Source organism: Ovis aries, chromosome 20, assembly GCF_016772045.2.
Source record: "Ovis aries strain OAR_USU_Benz2616 breed Rambouillet chromosome 20, ARS-UI_Ramb_v3.0, whole genome shotgun sequence".
NCBI lineage: Eukaryota > Metazoa > Chordata > Mammalia > Artiodactyla > Bovidae > Ovis > Ovis aries.
In genome coordinates, this window is record NC_056073.1 from 21,871,986 (window position 1) to 21,891,401 (window position 19,416).

Sequence of the window (19,416 nt, forward strand, 5' to 3'; positions counted from 1 at the left end):
CTGGGAAAGATTGAAGGTGGGAGGAGAAGGGGACGACAGAGGATAAGATGGTTGGATGGCATCATCGACTCAATGGACATGAGTTTGGGTGGACTCCAGGAGTTGGTGATGGACAGGGAGGCCTGGCGTGCTGCGTGCGGTTCACGGGGTCGCAGAGTCGGAGACGACTGAGCAACTAAACTGTACTAAACTGAAAGAACAGGCTTAGTCAGATTGCTTTAGGTATTGTTTAATTCTTAAAATAGAAAGTAAACAGATTTATAAGAAATATTTCAAAGAAATATCACAATTGTTAAAAATAATACCTTTCTCTCCAGTTTCTGACAAAGTACTCAGCATGTATTATAGAGATTTTTTAAGGATAATTTTAATTTTTAAAATTAAAATTAAAGTGAAACTATACACACACATAGCATGACAGCATTCTCATAAGTCAGGTATTTTAACGTAAAGCTTTCAGGAAAGCACATATTAGGTGTTGAATAATTTGAAGACATGGCCTCTTTGATCATTACTGAAAGAATAGATTAGAAAAAAGCTAACCCCAAAACAGGATGTTATATAGACTGTTGCTTCTTTTCCAAACACTTTTCAATATCATCAAGCACTTGAACGGCAGCCTTTGGAATTCGAGTCCCAGGACCAAACACATTGGAAACACCAACTTCAAACAGAAATTCATAATCCTGTTGAAAGAATTTATTTTATTAATAGAAGAGACAATATTTATATTTCAAGAAAGTGAAACAAAAGGACAATGAATGCTGTCCTTTCTTCTTTATCCTCAGTGCCGCAAACTTTCTCATCTGATACACTACTGGCATTTGAGGCTGAAAAAATCCTCCATGACTGGGCCTGCCCTAACTCTAACCTTTACACTCCAAGATATTAAAAGAATAAAAGACATTCTGCCAATTTTCCAAATACCTCAGTGTATTGTTTGTGGTGGGAAGCTGTATGGTCCAGCAGCTGAGAATTTCTGGACCCTACATCATATTACCTTACCTAAATTTTTACTATTTGCCATTATTTGTGTTAAATTTAGTATCACATTATAGGTTCAGATTTACAAGGCTATTTATTTCCTCCAGGTGCTTTGCCTGCAGCTAGTGAATGGCAGTACTTTGAATTTGGCTTCATGCTGGAATTAGATTTTCTATAAATGAAAATTGTTGTTGTTCAGTCACTCAGCTGCGTCCGACTCTTTGTGACCCCATGGGCTGCAGCACGTCAGGCTTCCCTATCCTTCACTATCTCCTAGAGTTTGTTCAAAATCATGTTAACTCATTTGAAAAAAATTCTCTGTTGTTGTTGCTGCTATTTATTAGTTTGTTTTAAATAAAGTTTGAGTGAAAAGATTCCCAGGGCACAAATACTGTTCCAGGCTTTAGACTGTTTTAATATCAGAGTATTTGGAGCTATAATATCAAGTTTAGGAGATGCTTTAAAGCCCTAATCCTCATTCACTCAGTCAGTCAGTTCAGTTCAGTCGCTCGGTCGTATCCAACTCTTTGTGATCCCATGAATCGCAGCGTGCCAGGCCTCCCTGTCTATCACCAGCTCCCGGAGTCTACTCAAACTCATGTCCATTGAGGCAGTGATGCCATCCAGCCACCTCATGCTCTGTCGTCCCCTTCTCCTTCTGCCCCCAGTCCCTCCCAGCATCAGGGTCTTTTCCATTCACTAGAGTGAACATAATTCCAGGACATCCTGGCTTGTGTTCTCTATTGCAATACCTTTTTTCCCATGAGGTTATTTTTTTTTAGCTTTAATTGACATTAGTTTCAGGTGTACAACCTAATGATTCAATATGTGTATACCTTGTAAGATGATCACTATGGTAGATCTAGTTAACATCTATACCATAAATTAGTAAAAAAATTTTGTGTGTGCACATATGAGTTTAGAACTTCTAAGATATCCTGAACACTGTGCAACATTGTGAGCTCTTGGTACCTCTCTTAGTTTCTTAGTACTATGTCCTTGAGGGTTTCCCTGGTGGCTCAGTGGTAAAGAATCCCTCTGCCAATGCAGGAGACGTGGGTTCAGTCCCTGGGTTGGGAAGATCTCCTGGAAGAGGAAATGGCAACCCACTCCAGTATTCCTGCCTGAGAAATCTCATGGACGGAGGAGCCTGGAAGTCTACAGTCAAAGGGTTGCAAAAGAATCAGACATTACCTAGCAACCAAACAACAACAATGTCCTTAGTCCTTGGTCTCTAAGTTACTACTTAGTTACTTAGTTACATACTACTCTTAGTAACTTTCAAATATGCAGTACAGTACTATTACCCATGGTCACCACACTGCACATATATTCCCAGAACTTATTTATTTTATAACTGAAAGTCTGTACCTTTTGGCTCCCTTTGCTCGTTTCACCTACCCTCTACCCGCTGCTTCGAGCAACCACCAATCTGTTCTTTCACATATAAGTAAGATCATGCCCTATTTGTATTTCTCTGACTTATTTCACTTAGTATAAAGCCCTCAAGGTCCACCCATGTTGTCATAAATGGCAAGAATTTTTTTATGGCTGAATAATATTCCTCTGTGCATGTGTGCGTGCCACATTTTCTTTATTCATTCACCCACTGACGGACATTTAGGTTATTTCCATGTCTTGGCTACTGTAAATAATGCTGCTATGAACATGGCAGGGGGTGAACATATATCAAGCTAGTGTTTTTGTTTTCTTCAGATAAATATCCAGCATTAGGATTGCTGGATCATATGTAGCTTTATTTTTAACTTTTTGAAAAATCTCTGTACTGTTCACCATAGTGGCTGCACCAATTTACATTCCCACCAACAGTGCACGAAAGCTCCCTTTTCTACATATCCTCGACAACACCTGTTATTTCTTGTCTTTTTGATGACAGCTAGTCTAACAGATATGAGGTGATATCTCATTGTGGTTTTGATTTGCACATCCTTGTTAATGGGTAATGTTGAGCATCTTTTCATGTACCTGTTGATCATTTGTCATCTTTGAAAAAATGTCTATTCAGATCCTCTGCCCAGTTCTTAATTGAATTGTTTGTTTTTGCAACACCCTTTTTAGTAGTATCCATTTTTCATTCTCAAAATTGATCATGAGATGATAAATCACATGGTCATGCTAATTATCCCCCAACTACTTCTTTTCTGTCTCTATTATTTCCTTGTAATATTCTTATAATACCATAATTCTGCAGTGGCACTTTACATGTCTTATTGCTATAAGCTCCACAATGGCAATGGTTAAATCATTTTGATTAACAGCCATACATTAGTGCTCTCTAATTTAAAAGCTAAGAGACTTTCAGCTGAATAATAACAACATTTTATATATTTACTGAAAACAAGTAATGAGAAAAATGCATGGGTGTTAACTGATATCATTATATTTAAAAAAGATGCCAATATTAACACACAAATGTGTCATTATAAAAAATGATCCTTCGTCTTTAAACTCAAGAGGAAAAAGCACGGCAAACACCTACAGATGTTCTGCTGCTGCTGCTGCTGCTAAGTCACTTCAGTCGTGTCCAACTCTGTGTGACCCCATAGGCAGCAGCCCACTAGGCTCCTCTGTCCATGGGATTCTCCAGTCAAGAACACTGGAGTGGGTTGCCATTTCCTTCTCTAATGCATGAAAGTGAAAAGTGAAAGGGAAGTCGCTCAGTCATGCCCGACTCTTAGCGACCCCATGGATTGCAGCCTACCAGGCTCTTCTGTCCATGGGATTTTCCAGGCAAGAGTACTGGAGTGGGGTACCATTGCCTTCTCCACAGATGTTCTAGGTAATTTAAATATCTAGAGACTTCTATGAAATATACAGCTTGAAAATGTCAGCCCCTTGTATTACAGGCCTGCATTTCTTCTCAATTTTTTTTTTTTTAACACCAAAAACATTTTGTATTGGGGTATAACCAATTAAGACTGTTGTGGTAGTTTCAGATGAAGAGCAAAGGGATTCAGCCATGCATATACATATATCCATTCTCTCCCAAAACCCCTACCATCCAGGCTGGCATCAATTTGTATTTCAATGCCACTACCTTGTACTGCCTAATTATTTTGAGTCTTACATTTTAATATCATGCCTAAGAGCTTAGGTATTACTATTATGGGCTCTAAAACTGCAATACAGATAGAAGTGTTCCATAGTCAGACAGTAATAAAGAATTAAAGTCCTTTATATTTTCAAATAATAAACTATACTTATCAAAATAAGAGGCAAAGGTGCTAATAAAAATAGTTTTGTGTTGACTAATAAATAAAAATTAAATAGTCACTCAGTCATATCTGACTCTGTGACCCCATGGACTGTGCCCACCAGGCTCATCTGTCCATGGAATTCTCCAGCCAAGAATACTAGAGTGGGTAGGCATTCTCTTCTCCAGAAATACTAGAGTGGATAGGCATTCTCTTTTCCAGGGGATCTTCCCCATCCAGGGACTAAACCTGGGTCTCCTGTACTGCAGGCAGATTCTTTACCATCTGAGCCACCAGGGAACAAAACCACTTTTGTGTTGACTATACCACATTAAGCACTGCATTGTTAGAAAGAAGTAATACACAACTTGGTTGCCAGTCCATTATAACCAACCTCACAAGCTCATACATATGTATCTTCTCATTTCATAAGTTGTGTACACATTCATTATTTTATACTCTGAGTTGTAACAGAAGGAGAAAAACTGAACACATGGGCACAAGGTCACATTTCACTGACAGATTCCTGCTATATAGTGGTGGGGGTCTTTGTACTACGTACGGTCATTTACTTAGAAGCAATCTCATATACAGTTCTTGTAACTCAATATTTTTTACATTCTCAGTAAAAACACAATTTGATATTATTAAAAACTGGATTGGAAATAGACCCAGGTTATACCTTAACTATTTTAACTGATTGGTAAGGTCATATATTGGGTCGGGAACATCCCCTGGAAAAGGGATAGGCTACCCACTCCAGTATTCACAGGCTTCCCTGGTGACTCAGATGGTGAAGAAATCTACCTGCAATGCGGGAGACCTGGGTTTGATCCCTGGGTTGGGAAGATCCCGGGAAGGAGGGCATGACAGCTCACTCCAACATTCTTGCCTGGAGAATCCCCATGGACAGAGGAGTCTGGCGGGCTACAGTCCATAGGGTCACAAAGAGTTGGACATGACTAAGCAACTAAGCACACACAGCACAAGGTCACATACGGGCAGCGGCCCTGTCTCCTTAATAAATTAATTAACATTACTGTTATCTAGCATCCATTTATCTTTTCCTAAGAGGATCCACATTCTTGTTCTAGAATCCACATATTCTCCATTCAGCCATAATTTTCAGGACAGGCTGATTCCATTTATGTCTGAATTAGGTGTTTTGGGCTCTCAGAAAACTATATCCCAATTGAATTAGCTTCATGAAAATGGGGGTTTTATAGGACCATGTAACTGATACAGTGCTAAGTTAGGGCAGCATTCGGGGATAGGGATATGGAGGAAATGAACAAGGTAGCAACTCTGAAACAACAGAAGCAAGTGCTGAGAGGACTGGGCAACTAAAGGACTGACTCCACTGCCAGGATGAGGGGTGTTCACTCTTTCCCTGGGGAGGGCTGATATCCTCACTGTGTGTTCACCATTCTTCTCTATTCCAGTTGTTAGATTTTATTACTTTCAGCCTGTTCCTTTTCCATCAGTGCTTACTGAATATGACGAAGACAGATCTCTATCTAGGTGACTAATTTGTAGGGAGGCAACTCTCTCATAGAAGCGTTATATAGTATTAAATTATGCATACTGAGGGCTTCCCAGGTGATGCTAGTGGTGAAGAACATGCCTGCCAACGCAGGCAGACCTAAGACACAGGTTCAATCCCTAGGTCGGGAAGATTCCCTGAAGGAGGTAATGGCAACCACTCCAGTGTTCTTGCCTAGAGAATCCCATAGACAGAGGACGGACTACAGTCCATGGGGTCGCAAAGAGTTGGACACAACTGAAGCAACTTAGCATGCATACTGAATTACAATACAGTCTAAACAGAAAACAACATTGACCACTTTTGTAGAATTTACTTAGTAGAAGCACTAAGAAATAATTTGGTTCTAATTTGGCTCTAACTCTGCAACACATTTTTAGAGAAAATATACAGTAAATTAAATAATTACATACAAACTACTGTTACTCAGCAGTCCCAGTACAGTATTAGAAAATGTAGGAGATGAAAATACCTGCGGCGGTATCACTCCCCCACACATGACAAGAATATCTGGCCGTCCAAGGGCGTTGAGTTCCTTGATGAGCTCAGGAACGAGGGTCTTGTGCCCAGCAGCCAGGGTGCTCACACCCACAGTGTGCACATCTGCATCCACAGCCTGCTGGGCCACCTCCCGGGGAGTCTGAACAGTTATAAATTAAAGACGCAAATCATTATTAATCCCCAAAAGTGTTTCTAAAGTGTTACAACTACTTCAGCGGACATTCTAAAATTGTCCTCATTAAAAATCTTGATGTGAATGTAACTTCATATTTCACCATTCTCAAATACCACCTCATCCAACTGTTGTAATAAACACCAGTGCTAATAAACACCAGGTCTGCTGATAAATGCTAGCTCTAGCATTTATCAATTAAGTTATATCAAGATGAAGTTCCCTACAAAATCTTTAAGATAAAGGGGAGATATAGGCAAAATATATTATCTCTTCATTATAATTTTTTAAAAAATACATCTGTTGTTTTCCTTACCAACATTAACTGAGAGGTAACATGTGATAGGATCTAAAGAATTAAAGACTGAATTTAAAATGCAACATTAAAAAAGTGAATTTTAGGATTAAAAATTGAATGAGAAGACAGAAGATGGTGTGGACTACGAAGCACCAGGACCTTGTTCTCCCATGGAAATATGAAATTAACGGTAATATATGGAGCAAAATAGGGCTTCCCTGGTGGCTCAGATAGTAAAAGAATCTGCCTGCAATGCAGGAGATGCACATTCAATCCCTGGGTCAGGAAGATCTCTTGGAGAAGGGAATGGCTACTCACTCTAGTATTGTTGCCTGGAGGATTCCATGGACAGAGAAGCCAGGCAAGCTAGTCCGTGGGGTCAAAAAGAGCCAGGCAAGCTAGTCCATGGGGTCAAAAAGAGTCAGACACATCTGAGCGACTGACAATCTCACTTTCACTTCATGGAGCAAAATAACAGGAGAACTGTAGAAACTAGTTAAGGGGCTATAGCATCCAGGGAAGTGCATAAACAAGAGAAGGGATGATTCAGGTGAGGCCATGTCTCTCATTTATTATCTGAGTTTACTGCTGCTGCTGCTAAGTCGCTTCAGTCGTGTCCGACTCTGTGCGACCCCATAGGCGGCAGCCCACCAGGCTCCCCCGTCCCTGGCATTCTCCAGGCAAGAACACTGGAGTGGGTTGCCATTTCCTTCTTCAATGCATGAAAGTGAAAAGTGAAAGGGAAGTCGCTCAGTCGTGTCTGACTCTTCGCGACCCCATGGACGGCAGCCTACCAGGCTCCTCCATCCATGGGATTTTCCAGGCAAGAGTGCTGGAGTGGGGTGCCATTGCCTTCTCCAATCTTAGTTTACTACTGGGATATAAAATTATAAAGGATGTTTTCAAACATTCAATTATGAATTAACAAAGATCATATCTCCTCTGTTATAAGTTCATGACATTGCTTAGATAATATACATGAATTTAAATCATTTCATATTTTAAAAAAGTACCTACATGTCTCTAATGGTACATATAATGTAAATCAAGACAATTGGGAAGGATAAGGCCATCTGAGAAACCACTGCATAATTATAAGCAGAAAAAATACTATAAAATTTGTGAATTTTCTTGGAGTTTGGTAAGATTGTAAGACTCATAATTTTAGTGCAAAAACAAAGGATTCATACTCATTAATGGAACTACATTTAAGAAGATCCCGAGGAAAGTCATATAACATATTGGTAAAACCTTGAGTCTGCAAAAAATATTGACATGAAATTAAAACCTTTTAAAATTGTGCATATTCTTGCTATTGATTTCTTAAAGATAAGGCATTTAATTTAAGCATGATTTGTTATTCATATCATCCATGCTACCAGAATTTATTAGATTAAAACTCCATTTGAATAATTCAGTTCCATGCCTTATGTTTATATAAGTCGAAGTGGAAATTATCAAATGTTGCAATTTTAAAAACATCAAATTGATTATTTTTATTAAATCAGTCATCAGAGTACTACATGATTGTACCTTCAGCCATAGATAACTATTTTTTTTAATGATGCAGAATTATGGTAACAAAGCTGATGTTACTAAAAGACAAATTAAACTTTTAGAGATGGTATTTAATGGGGAAATTAACTTTCAGTTATTTCTAAGATTCCTTTAGGTTCCAATTTGTTTACATTTTTCCAACAATTTTTTAAAATTCTTTTTATTTTATGGAAAAAACATTTCCCAAAAGCTAACCACTAAATATTTGCGTTATATTTGATCACTATTTAAAATAAGCAAACAAACTAAAGCAAAGGGATAGCAAAGTGTGAGTAAGAAAGTAGAATGGAAAAGTATTCAACTTAGAGGACTGAAAGCAAACTAAATACATTGTATACAATTTATTTAATCTTAAATATATTTGAGATTCTTAACAAAACTCACCTTAAATATATGAGACTCTAAACACATTTACATATTTATCTACCAATACAGTTTAAGAACACATACCCAGAAGTCTGGGCTAACTCTTTATCATAAAAATTTTCTCTAGCTTTTCTGAGCAATATCTTAAAATCCCAAATGGGAAAACTCTAATGGGAGACTCTATAAAGGCTGGGCCTCTTGAGTAAGGTATACTTCTTTCCCAGTAAAAATTCAATGAATACTCCTTAGTCTTCATTTCAGTTGACCTATTTGCAGCATATAACAACAGGACTTGAAATTCCTCCCAACAGTTTTCAATACCTGAAAAAGAGGACCAATATCCACATCAAAACCAAGATCAGCAAATCCTGTAGCAATAACTTTTGCTCCTCTGTCATGTCCATCTTGTCCCATTTTTGCCACAAGAAGACGAGGTCTGCGACCCTCACGTTCCATGAACTTCTCAACCCTAAGGAACATTTTAAAATATATTTTAAGACTTAAGAGTCCTAAAAAAAAAAAAAAGAAAAGACAGTTTAGTGTTAGCAGGTGTGAGTATCACTTCTAGAAAGAAACCTTCAGGACAGGAAGTCAGTAAAGAAATAACATCACAGACCTTCAAGATTATGATGTTGTAAAAGAGTTATATTTAAGGGGCTAGCAAATAAAAATGAGAATAAAGGCATTAGATACCAAAAATAAAATAAAATATAAGTTATATAATAATTGCCCAAAGTTAAGATATAAAACTATAATTTACCTGCAGCAAATCTTTCAAATTTATATAAAACACCTAATTTGTTTATTCATATTTTATTAATATCTTTGTTTTATATCAAGAACTAAATTAAAGCCTGAATATGTTTACCATCTCCTACCCTAGAAGAAAATTTGAAAGACTGTAAGCCTGTAACACTGAGAACATCACAGTGAAGCAAGATGAGAAAACAACAACTTTACAACTTCTTAAGATAGTCTCTATAGTACAATATGCAGAAATAGTAAAATATTAACTAAAAAATGCCTTCAGAATTATTTGTACATATACTTGACTCACTAGCTGTTTTGGACTGTCCATATCTCACTTACCATTCACAAGTGTGAACTCCTCCAAGTGGCCTCAATGTGATATCTTATGATAATGTATAATCATGCTTAAGTCAATAAATGTATGCTCCAGATGAAAAAGCAGTAAGAAACAAATTTGCTTTTGTTAAAAGAAAAAAAAACACGTGCCATTTTGATGACTTTCACCTTGGTTGTTTTGATATTTATCTCATATATGAGTAGTGATATAATTGTGGAAAATTTATTACAGAGGTTGAGAAAACCAATCAACAGGAAGGTACTACTCACACTACAGAAACATGATCAATTTATATTAATTCATATTTCCAACTCATGTTAGACTGTGTCACTTACTATCAGTTCAGTAATGACTGCTTTTAACTTATTCATAGATGGCAACCAAATATTTACTTTCAAATAGGAAAAGTAAAGATTTTATCATTGTTAGAGTGATTACACAATGTAAATAAAATTTAAGCTAATATAAAAGTATACCATCTTAAGGAGATTGAAATCTAAGTCCCTGGAGGATGTGAAGCAATATCAACATTAGTTAAACAAACATTTGCTTTAAATGAGAAACTCCTAAAGGGGACCATGGTCAAAGTTCAAAATATTACTATAGTAAAACTACAGATTAAGGAGGAAAGTATAAGTCAAATATCAATATTTTCCAGTTGTATGTGAGAAAATTAAGCCCACAGTAGATACATGAGGATTGTGTTAACAGAAAAGATGACATTCTGGTTTAAGAAATCTCACACATTACCTTTTGATAGCAAATGCTATCTCTTTACTTTCTCCAAATTCCTGGCGGTAGGCTCCACTCACCATACGATCATTAGCTTTATGTTCACCAAATACCTTTTTCATGGCATCTGTGATTTCCCCAACTGTACATCTAAAATATTAAATGGAGGTTCTGATAATATCACTATTTTGGATATAATATTTATCTTAACATTCAATATACTTAGACATATTTTATTACCTCTGTCAAAAATAGGCTGTCAAAAACCTAAATCTGAATGTTCTTTACTGCATTCACGACTGCATCTTTCCTCAGAATAATTATGAAAAAAAATACTCTGGATGCCTTTATACAATGTGATCTCTTTTCAACATTTGTCAACTGAAAAATGACCTAATGACCTAAAAACTACTAATAGACAAGTATCTAAAGATTACTGAGCAATTCACTGCTTAGCAATGTAAATGGGCAAAGAGCAATATTCCCAGTAAGATTTTTTTGATAAAAAGTAAATCTTTTATTAATAGCATATTACATTTTTGTTTATTAATTCATTCAACATGTACTGAGTACCTAATATGGGGCAAGAACTGGTAAGTGCTAGAGATATAGTGATAAATAAAACCAAACAAAAACAAAACAAAAAAAAACCCCTACTCTTGCAGAGCATATCATCTAGTCAGAGTATACACAGTACACTAACAAACAAATTAATTTCATATGGTAATAAGTACTATGAAGACATTAAAATAGGCAAAATAGAATGAGGTGCTTGGGAAAGCTGTTTTAAAGCAGCTGAAGACATGAAGATACAGCTTTTGAACTAAGATCTAAATGATGAGAAAGAGAAACTCAAGGGAACTTGAGAGAAAAGTGTTTGAAAAAGGAAATGCCAAATGCAATGACTCTGAGAAGTAGGAAAATATATTTTATGTGCTAAAAATAGAAAGAAGGAAATTGGGGACATTAACAAAGGAAGCAGGATAAGACAAGGTCAGAGAAGTAGGCAAGAGTTACATTCAGCTGTCTTACAAGCCATAGTAAGATTAGGTTTTAATTTAAAAGAAATAGGAGACCATTGAAGGATTTTAAGCAGATAAGTCATCTTATTTCTTTTAAGAAATTAAAACTGAAAAACAAACAAAAAAGTAACATACTATTCATTCTATCCCTTAAACAGCTGAAACAAAAGTTCATTATATTAATTATATTAACCAATAAACAATAAAAGCAAAACCAATTTCTTTAGTGACATTATCATATATTGGGAGAAAAGATTTTGCGGGTCACTTGCTTTTCTGCACGTTCTGTAAGGCAAAGGACTAACTGCCTTTATTCTAGACTATTTTTTCAAAGATGTCTACATAGTACACAGCTCAGGAAGAAAGAGATACTGTCCACCTTTGACAAAAGGCAGGTTTGCTTACTGTGAGCATAATGTCTTCCTATACTTGAAAGAACATCAAATTTGAACCTGTAAATCAGTGACGTTACAAGAGCTTCAAATGTCCTGAGCCACAGGGAAATACAGCTATTAATAGACTCCATGCAAAATGGATGAATGTTTTTAAAGCACAGATATTTTAAAAAAAAAAAAAAAAAAACAAGAATCAATTTTATTTTGGTTTCCAATTATTTTCTTCTAGGTTCACATGGTTTACAGAATCAATCGCTTATTTAAGACTGATTCTGAAAAGCTCAACTGGTCAACTTTTAGTTTTTGGAAAACTTCAAACTTACATATCCTTTACCTTGCTCGAGTTGCATCTACAGCAAGAGCGAGAATATTCCCATCTCCACTAGCAGCACATGCCGTCAGAGCATCGAGACACCGTTCAGCCAAAGCCTGATCCCTAGTGGATTTGACCTTACAGAAACAGGTAAAAAAGGGACAGTTTGTGTGATTAGAAAATAAAATACAGATCAGATTATACATACATATATAAATACACACACACACATATATACACATATATATACACACACGTTTCATATAGAAACTGTTCCAAAATCCTAACTTTAAAAGCAAAAAAAAAAAAAAAAAAGAGAGAGAGAGATAACATATATCCTACATTTGGTATTTTGTTCATTTATTCACTCCCTCAACATTTAAGAACTTCCTAAAGATGGTGACTGCAGCCATGAAATTAAAAGACACTTACTCCTTGGAAGAAAAGTTATGACCAACCTAGATAGCATATTGAAAAGCAGAGACATTACTTTGCTGACTAAGGTCGTGTCTAGTCAAGGCTATGGTTTTTCCTGTGGTCATGTATGGATGTGAGAGTTGGATTGTGAAGAAGGCTGAGCACCGAAGAATTGATGCTTTTGAACTGTGGTGCTGAAGACTCTTGAGAGTCCCTTGGACTGCAAGGAGATCCAACCAGTCCATTTTGAAGGAGATCAACCCTGGGATTTCTTTGGAGGTAACAATGCTGAAGCTGCAACTTCAGTACTTTGGCCACCTCATGCGAAGAGTTGACTCATTGGAAAAGACTCTGATGCTGGGAGGGGTTGGAGACAGGAGGAGAAGGGGACGACAGAGGATGAGATGGCTGGATGGCATCACTGACTCGATGAGATGGCTGGATGGCATCACTGACTCAATGGACGTGAGTCTGAGTGAACTCCGGGAGTTGGTGATGGACAGGGAGGCCTGGCGTGCTGTAGTTCATGGGGTCGCAAAGAGTTGGACAGGACTGAGTGACTGAACTGAACTGAACTGAAAGTAATGCCAAATTCTATATTAACACTGATCATTCAGAAATAAGCAGGGCAATAATAAATAATAGTGCTGACACTCCCAAGTACTTAAGAGATCAAACTTAGAAATATCTTAGTTATATAATACTTTATTAGCTCTGGACCCAAATACATACCTAAGCAAAGTTACCTAAAGTTCAACTTTTTACAAGTTTTCACATCTGTATGAGTCTAAAATATGATACTGCTTAAGATGCCACTAAAATTTTATCATATTTATAAGCAGAGGGGGATTAGGAAATTTATATTAAAGGCAAAGAACAAACCACATCTATTATCATTACTGAACTTCTCACTCTTATCTAAAAATAAGTTATATTATCATTTATGTTAACTGTATGCCCTTAAGCTGTAAGTTTAAGAAAGTTTAATCACAAAAGAGGAAACAAGGAGTTTTCCAAATATAATAAATATTGAGACTTTTGTGGTCACTGGAAATATAATTCTACATCCTAAATAAAACTCTTTTTTAAAAAAGGCAAAATGTGGGAGAGGAACAATTAACTCCTGAATGAGGGTGTAAAAAGAAATAATATCATTAAACATCTGCCATTAACTCTAATAGAAAAACAAATGGAAGATGAATGTTGTGCATATAGTCTAACTGGACAAAGTCTATTAGATTCTTAAAAGAATACTTAAACTGAGGGGAGGAAAGTCCTATCTTAATCACAAGGATAGTAAACAGAGAAAATCATTAAGGAACTTCAACTTTCCTGCCTTAGAAATAGCAGTAATTACTAAAGCCAGAGATTATGAGACAAAGTAGCTCCATGTAATAGAAATATATAGGTTACAACAATAAGAATTAATATGTTTTATCTATTTTATTTTAGTACTTTGTATACTTTGGGTCATCTCAGTAAGAAACTGGAAATAAAAAATTATACCAGTACTCTAGTTCCAATCAAAATAAATATCTTTCATTCTAAATTATATCTTACCGAAACACTATTCAAATATATTTGAATGTTTTTTAAAAAAATGAAAGCAAATAATTCTTTCATAGTAGTATCAGGAACACAAAAATCAATTACAGTGAGAAGACCTGGGTTTAAATATGGACTCTGAATTTAATCTTGTTTTTAACTTTGAGCTGTATAACCATCTAAGCCTTACTTCAATAAATTATTGATTTATTATTATTATGGAGCAGTTTTTAATAAGAACATACAAGTTTCACAGAGGCAGATATTATGATTAAAAAGGTGAACGTTTAATATCAACAGACTTAGATTTGAGTCTTGCTTAATTATTTATCCTGAGCAAGTTTCTCAATCTCCCTTATCTTTAGTTTCTTTATCTCTAAAATGTTGGGAAATAATACACACCTCACATGGTGGTTGTAACAATAGAGCAGGACATCTGAGGGCTTGGACAGTGCCCAGCATACCAAACAAAACCACTCAAAATATGATAGCTGTTATTACCTTCTTAAGTTTTTCAATCTGCTTATTACGCACTGAAGTATTATCAATTGCCAAAACATCCACAGATTCTTCTTTTTCCAACTGGTACTTATTTACTCCAACAATTACTTCAGAACCTATCAATTTCCCAGAGGAAAATAATATGTAGATTCTATTCACAAATAATTGTCTAACAGTAATGCTCTGATCACCACATACTTTTCTTATAAGTTTGATATTTTTAAGTAGTATTCTTAACTCTTAATAGACATCAATAAAGATCAGCAAATACCAACATGGAATAGGGGTAGAAGGGGAAAAGACAAGTAGATATCAGAATATCTGTAAGGGAGGGCTTTTATTATTCTCTCAAACTTTCCCAGAGCTTCTGATAAACTCTCTTCTAACACTACAAAATTAAGACAGTAGTAGCAGCTACCATCTAAGATTTATAAGGTAGAAGATAAATGTGCAAGAGCTTTTCTAGTAGTTTAATTCCCTTACAGCCAACCACTTTCAAACAACAACAACAAAAAAAAACCTTTAAAATTTATAAACAATAAACTAGAATTACAAACTCTGCTTTATAATGCCTCCAAATATACTTTATACATGTTTTCCCATGTGTATCCAGGCATGCAAAAATACAACACAGAGATAGATACATACAGATTCATGAGAAACATTTTATCCAAGTTTCACTTATCCATAACTTTTGTTCTATTAACTGTATGTGCTATCTTCAAATAGAAATTAATATTTCTTTTTAAATACTTCATTTCACATAAAGCCTTTTCTACTTTGTCTTACCAGAATCTATTCTAGCTTGTCTTCGGGCAGCACATTCTTCAATTCGAAGCTTAGGTATTCCCTCTGCTACAGCTTTGGCCATTCCACCCATCTCCTCAATTTCATTAATGAGCTAATAAGAAAAACACATTACTAGAAGAAACTAGAAGAAAATATGAAAATATTTTAATAAATAGTACAAATGTTATGCTATGTAAATACTAAAGTTAATAAAATTATAAATTATTTTAGTGATAAATTTAAGGTTTCTTGAGAAAAGAAGTAAGTTAACAAGGGCATTGATTAGAAATTCTGCAGAGCTAACAATACTATTTAATAGGTGGCTCAGACGGTAAAGAGTCTATCTACAATGTGGGAGGCCTGGGTTCAATCCCAGGGTCAGGAAGATTCCCTGGAGAAGGAAATGGCAACCCACTCCAAAATCCCATGGATGGAGTAGTCTGGTGCAGGCTACTCCGTCCATGGTGTCACAAAGAGTCAGACATGACTGAGCGACTTCACTTCACAAGAGCATAGATCTTAAAAGCTCTCATCACAAGCAAAACTATCTGTAACTATGTGTAGTAATGGATGTTAACCAAACTTATTCAGATAATTCTTTAACAATATATACAAATATTAAATCCTTACACTGTACACTTTAACACAATGTAAATATGCAAATTACATCAATTAAAAAGGACTTTCTGTGTTTAAAATCATTTAAAAAGACAACAGAAGGGGAGAGAGGACCCAAGATGGCAGAGGAATAGGACGGGGAGGCCACTTGCTCCCCCACAAATTCATCAAAAGATCATCTGAATGCTGAACAACTTCCACAAAACAACTTTTGAATGCTGGCGGAGGATACCAGGCACCCAGAAAGGCAGCCCATTCTCTTCTAAAGGAGGTAGGACAAAATATAAAGGACAAAAAGTGAGACAAGAGTTAGGGCTGGAGACTGTCCTGGGGAGGTGGCGTGAAGGAGAAATTTCCAAACAGTAAGAAACTCTCTCACAGGCAGGTCTGTGGGGAATTTTGGAATCTCAGAGGGCAACATAACAGGGAGAAGAAAAAAAAAAAAAACCCCACAGAATACACACCTAACCACAACTGCCAGTAGAGAAGTAGCCCAGACACTTGCATCTGCCAGCAGCAAGCAGGGGCGGGACAGGGAGGCATGGGCTGCATAACTGGTGCTTAGGTTAAGGACCGGGCACGAATGCCCTGAGGACAATCTGAGGAAGCTAACATGAGATAGCAACCCAAACTGCGGGATCCCCAGAAAGGAAAAAAAAAAAGGAGAACTTTACTGCAAAAGGCTCTAACGTGAAGACTGGCCCATTCACACAGCAAAGGATTGAGCGAATACCAAAGGATAGCTAGTCGGCTGCATACAGGCCCCTAGCCTCCACCGGAGGCAGAAAGGCATGTGACAGCCTGAACCAGAAGGCAAGGGGCTGCTGCAGTCTTGCCCCAGAGACCGGCATCCTCCACCAAACTGTGAGCAGCTTCCCAGCTGCTAACCACGTCTTCCTGGGATCCTGGACAGTTGATATCTGCCAGGAGGGACACAGCCTGAGATCAGCTCCCCAGGGGAGACACACAGCACACCTGAGATAATGCTCTCGTGGCACAACCAGGAAACCAAGCAGCCAAGACCAGGGAGATGATTAAGATGCATGGCCCACCTGAGACACTGCACTCGCTAAGCACCTGGTTGCCTGAGCTGCTGAGACCTGGGAAGGGCACAAAACGCATGCCCAACCAAGTCTGTGCACTTGCAGAGTACCCCAGAAGCTGAGCGATTTAGACCTGGGAAGCACACACTGCCTTGAGCTGGAGCAAACCCAGTGTGGTCCATACACACCAAGCACTCCCCACACATGCCAGCAATGTTTGTTTGCAGTATCCCTCCCTCCCCATAACACAACTGAACAAGTGAGCCTAAACAAGTGACCACCTTTGCACCCTTGTGTCAGGATGGAATTTAGACACTGACGAAACTTGCAAACAGAGGAAGCCAAAATAAACAAGAGGGAACCATTCTGGAAGTGACAGGTAAAACAGATTAAAACCCTGTAGTTAACACTGACTAAGCATTGGAGGGGGCCTATAGAACTTGAGAACAAGTACAAGCTGGAACAAGGAACTATCTGAAACTGAACTGACCCCACAATGCTCACAACAGCTCCAAAGAAATCCCTAGATATATTTTTACTATGATCACTTTTTAATTTTTTAAATTATTTATTACTCCTTTAATTTTCATTTTTATAAACTATAATTACCTTGAAAAAAAAAAGACTATTTTTAAAGCAAGTTTCATATATATATATTTTATAATTTTTATGACTGGTTTTGGTTTTGTTATCTTTAATATGTATTTTTGAGAATCCAACCTCTACTCTAGATTTTTAATCTTTACTTTTTGGTATTTGATATCAATTTTGTACCTTTAAGAATCTAATCTTCAGTACCCACTTTCATTTAGGGGTGTGATTACTGGCTTGATTGCTCTCTCCCCTTTTAACTCTATCTTTTTTCCCCCAGGTCACCTCCATCTCCTCCCTTCCCCTTCTCTTCTCGACTTAACTCCGTGAATCTCTCTGGGTGTTCTGGGCTATGGAGAACACTTAGGGAACTCCTTACTGGCTAGATTGGTCTCTCTCCTTTTGACTCCCCCTCTTCTCCTCCTGGTCACCTCTATCTCCTTCCTCCCTCTTCTCTTCTCCATGTAACTCTGTGAATCTCTCTGGGTGTCCCTCACTGTAGAGAATTGTTTTACCATCAACATAGATGTTTTATGATCGAGGATGTTTTATCATGTGCTGTATGGATAGAGACGTCTTGAGGCTACTGTAAGAATAAGACTGAAAGCCAGAGGCAGGAGGCTTAAATCCAAAACTAAGAACATCAGAGAACTCCTGACTCCAGGGCATACTAATAGACAAGAACTCACCCAAAAACCTCCATACCTACACTGAAACCAAACTCCACCCAAGAGCCAACAATTCCAGAGCAAGACATACCACACTAATTCTCCAACAATGCAGGAACATAGCCCTGAGCATTAATATACAGGCTGCCCAAAGTCATACCAAACCCACAGACACTCCAAAACTCACTACTGGACACTTCATTTCACTTCAGAGAGAAGAGATCTAGCTCCACCCACCAGAACACAGACACAAGCTCCCCTAACCAAGAAACCTTGACAAGCCATTGGTCCAACCCCACCCACAGGGAGCAGGCTCCACAATAAAAAGGAACCACACACTTCCAGCCTACAGAAAGGGCACCACAAACACAGCAATCTAAACGAAATGAAAAGGCAGAGAAATATTCAGCAGGTGAAGGAACATGATAAATGCCCACCAAACCAAGCCAAAGAAAAGACAGGGAGTCTACCTAAAAAATAATTCAGAATAATGATAGTAAAGATGATGCAAAATCTTGAAAAGAAAATGGAGTTAAAGAGAAATAGACTAGAAACAAGGATTGAGAAGATGCAAGAAATGTTTAACAAGGACCTAGAAGAAACAAAAGAGGAGTCGATTGATTAGGAGTAATGCAATAACTGAGATCAAAAGCAGTCTGGAGGGAACTAACAGTAGAATAACTGAGGCAGAAGATAGGATAAGTGAGGTGGAAGATACAATATTGGAAATAAATGAAGGAGAGAGGAAAAAAGAAAAAAGAATTAAAAGAAGTGAGGACAACCTCAGAGACCTCTGGGACAATATTAAATGCCCCAATATTCGAACCATAGGAGTCCCAAAAGAAATAGACAAAAAGAAAGGGTATGAGAAAATACTTGAGGAGATAATAGTTGAAAATGTCCCTAAAATGGTGAAGGAAATAGCCACCTAAGTCCAAGAAACCCATAGAGTCCCAAAAAGGATAAACCCAAGGTGAAACACCCCAAGACATACATTAACCAAACTAACAAAGATCAAACAGAAAGAGCAAATATTAAAAGCAGCAATGGAAGAGCACA

At 37.2% G+C, this 19,416-nt stretch overlaps 1 protein-coding gene across 3 annotated transcripts in view; it reads right to left on the reverse strand.

The window, feature by feature from the left end:
• Positions 1 to 213: 213 nt before the first annotated feature.
• Positions 214 to 19,416, reverse strand: part of MMUT (methylmalonyl-CoA mutase) — a 40,621-nt gene continuing 21,418 nt past the window's right edge. For all 3 annotated transcript variants that reach the window (XM_004018874.6, XM_012100805.5, XM_004018875.6), the window contains exons 7-13: positions 15,438 to 15,549; positions 14,649 to 14,764; positions 12,207 to 12,322; positions 10,474 to 10,605; positions 8,958 to 9,105; positions 6,215 to 6,382; positions 214 to 686 (exon numbers count right to left, since the gene is read on the reverse strand). In XM_004018874.6, coding sequence (XP_004018923.1) covers positions 558 to 686; positions 6,215 to 6,382; positions 8,958 to 9,105; positions 10,474 to 10,605; positions 12,207 to 12,322; positions 14,649 to 14,764; positions 15,438 to 15,549 — 921 coding nt within the window. In that variant the 3' untranslated portion in view covers positions 214 to 557. The remainder of the gene's footprint in view (positions 687 to 6,214; positions 6,383 to 8,957; positions 9,106 to 10,473; positions 10,606 to 12,206; positions 12,323 to 14,648; positions 14,765 to 15,437; positions 15,550 to 19,416) is intronic.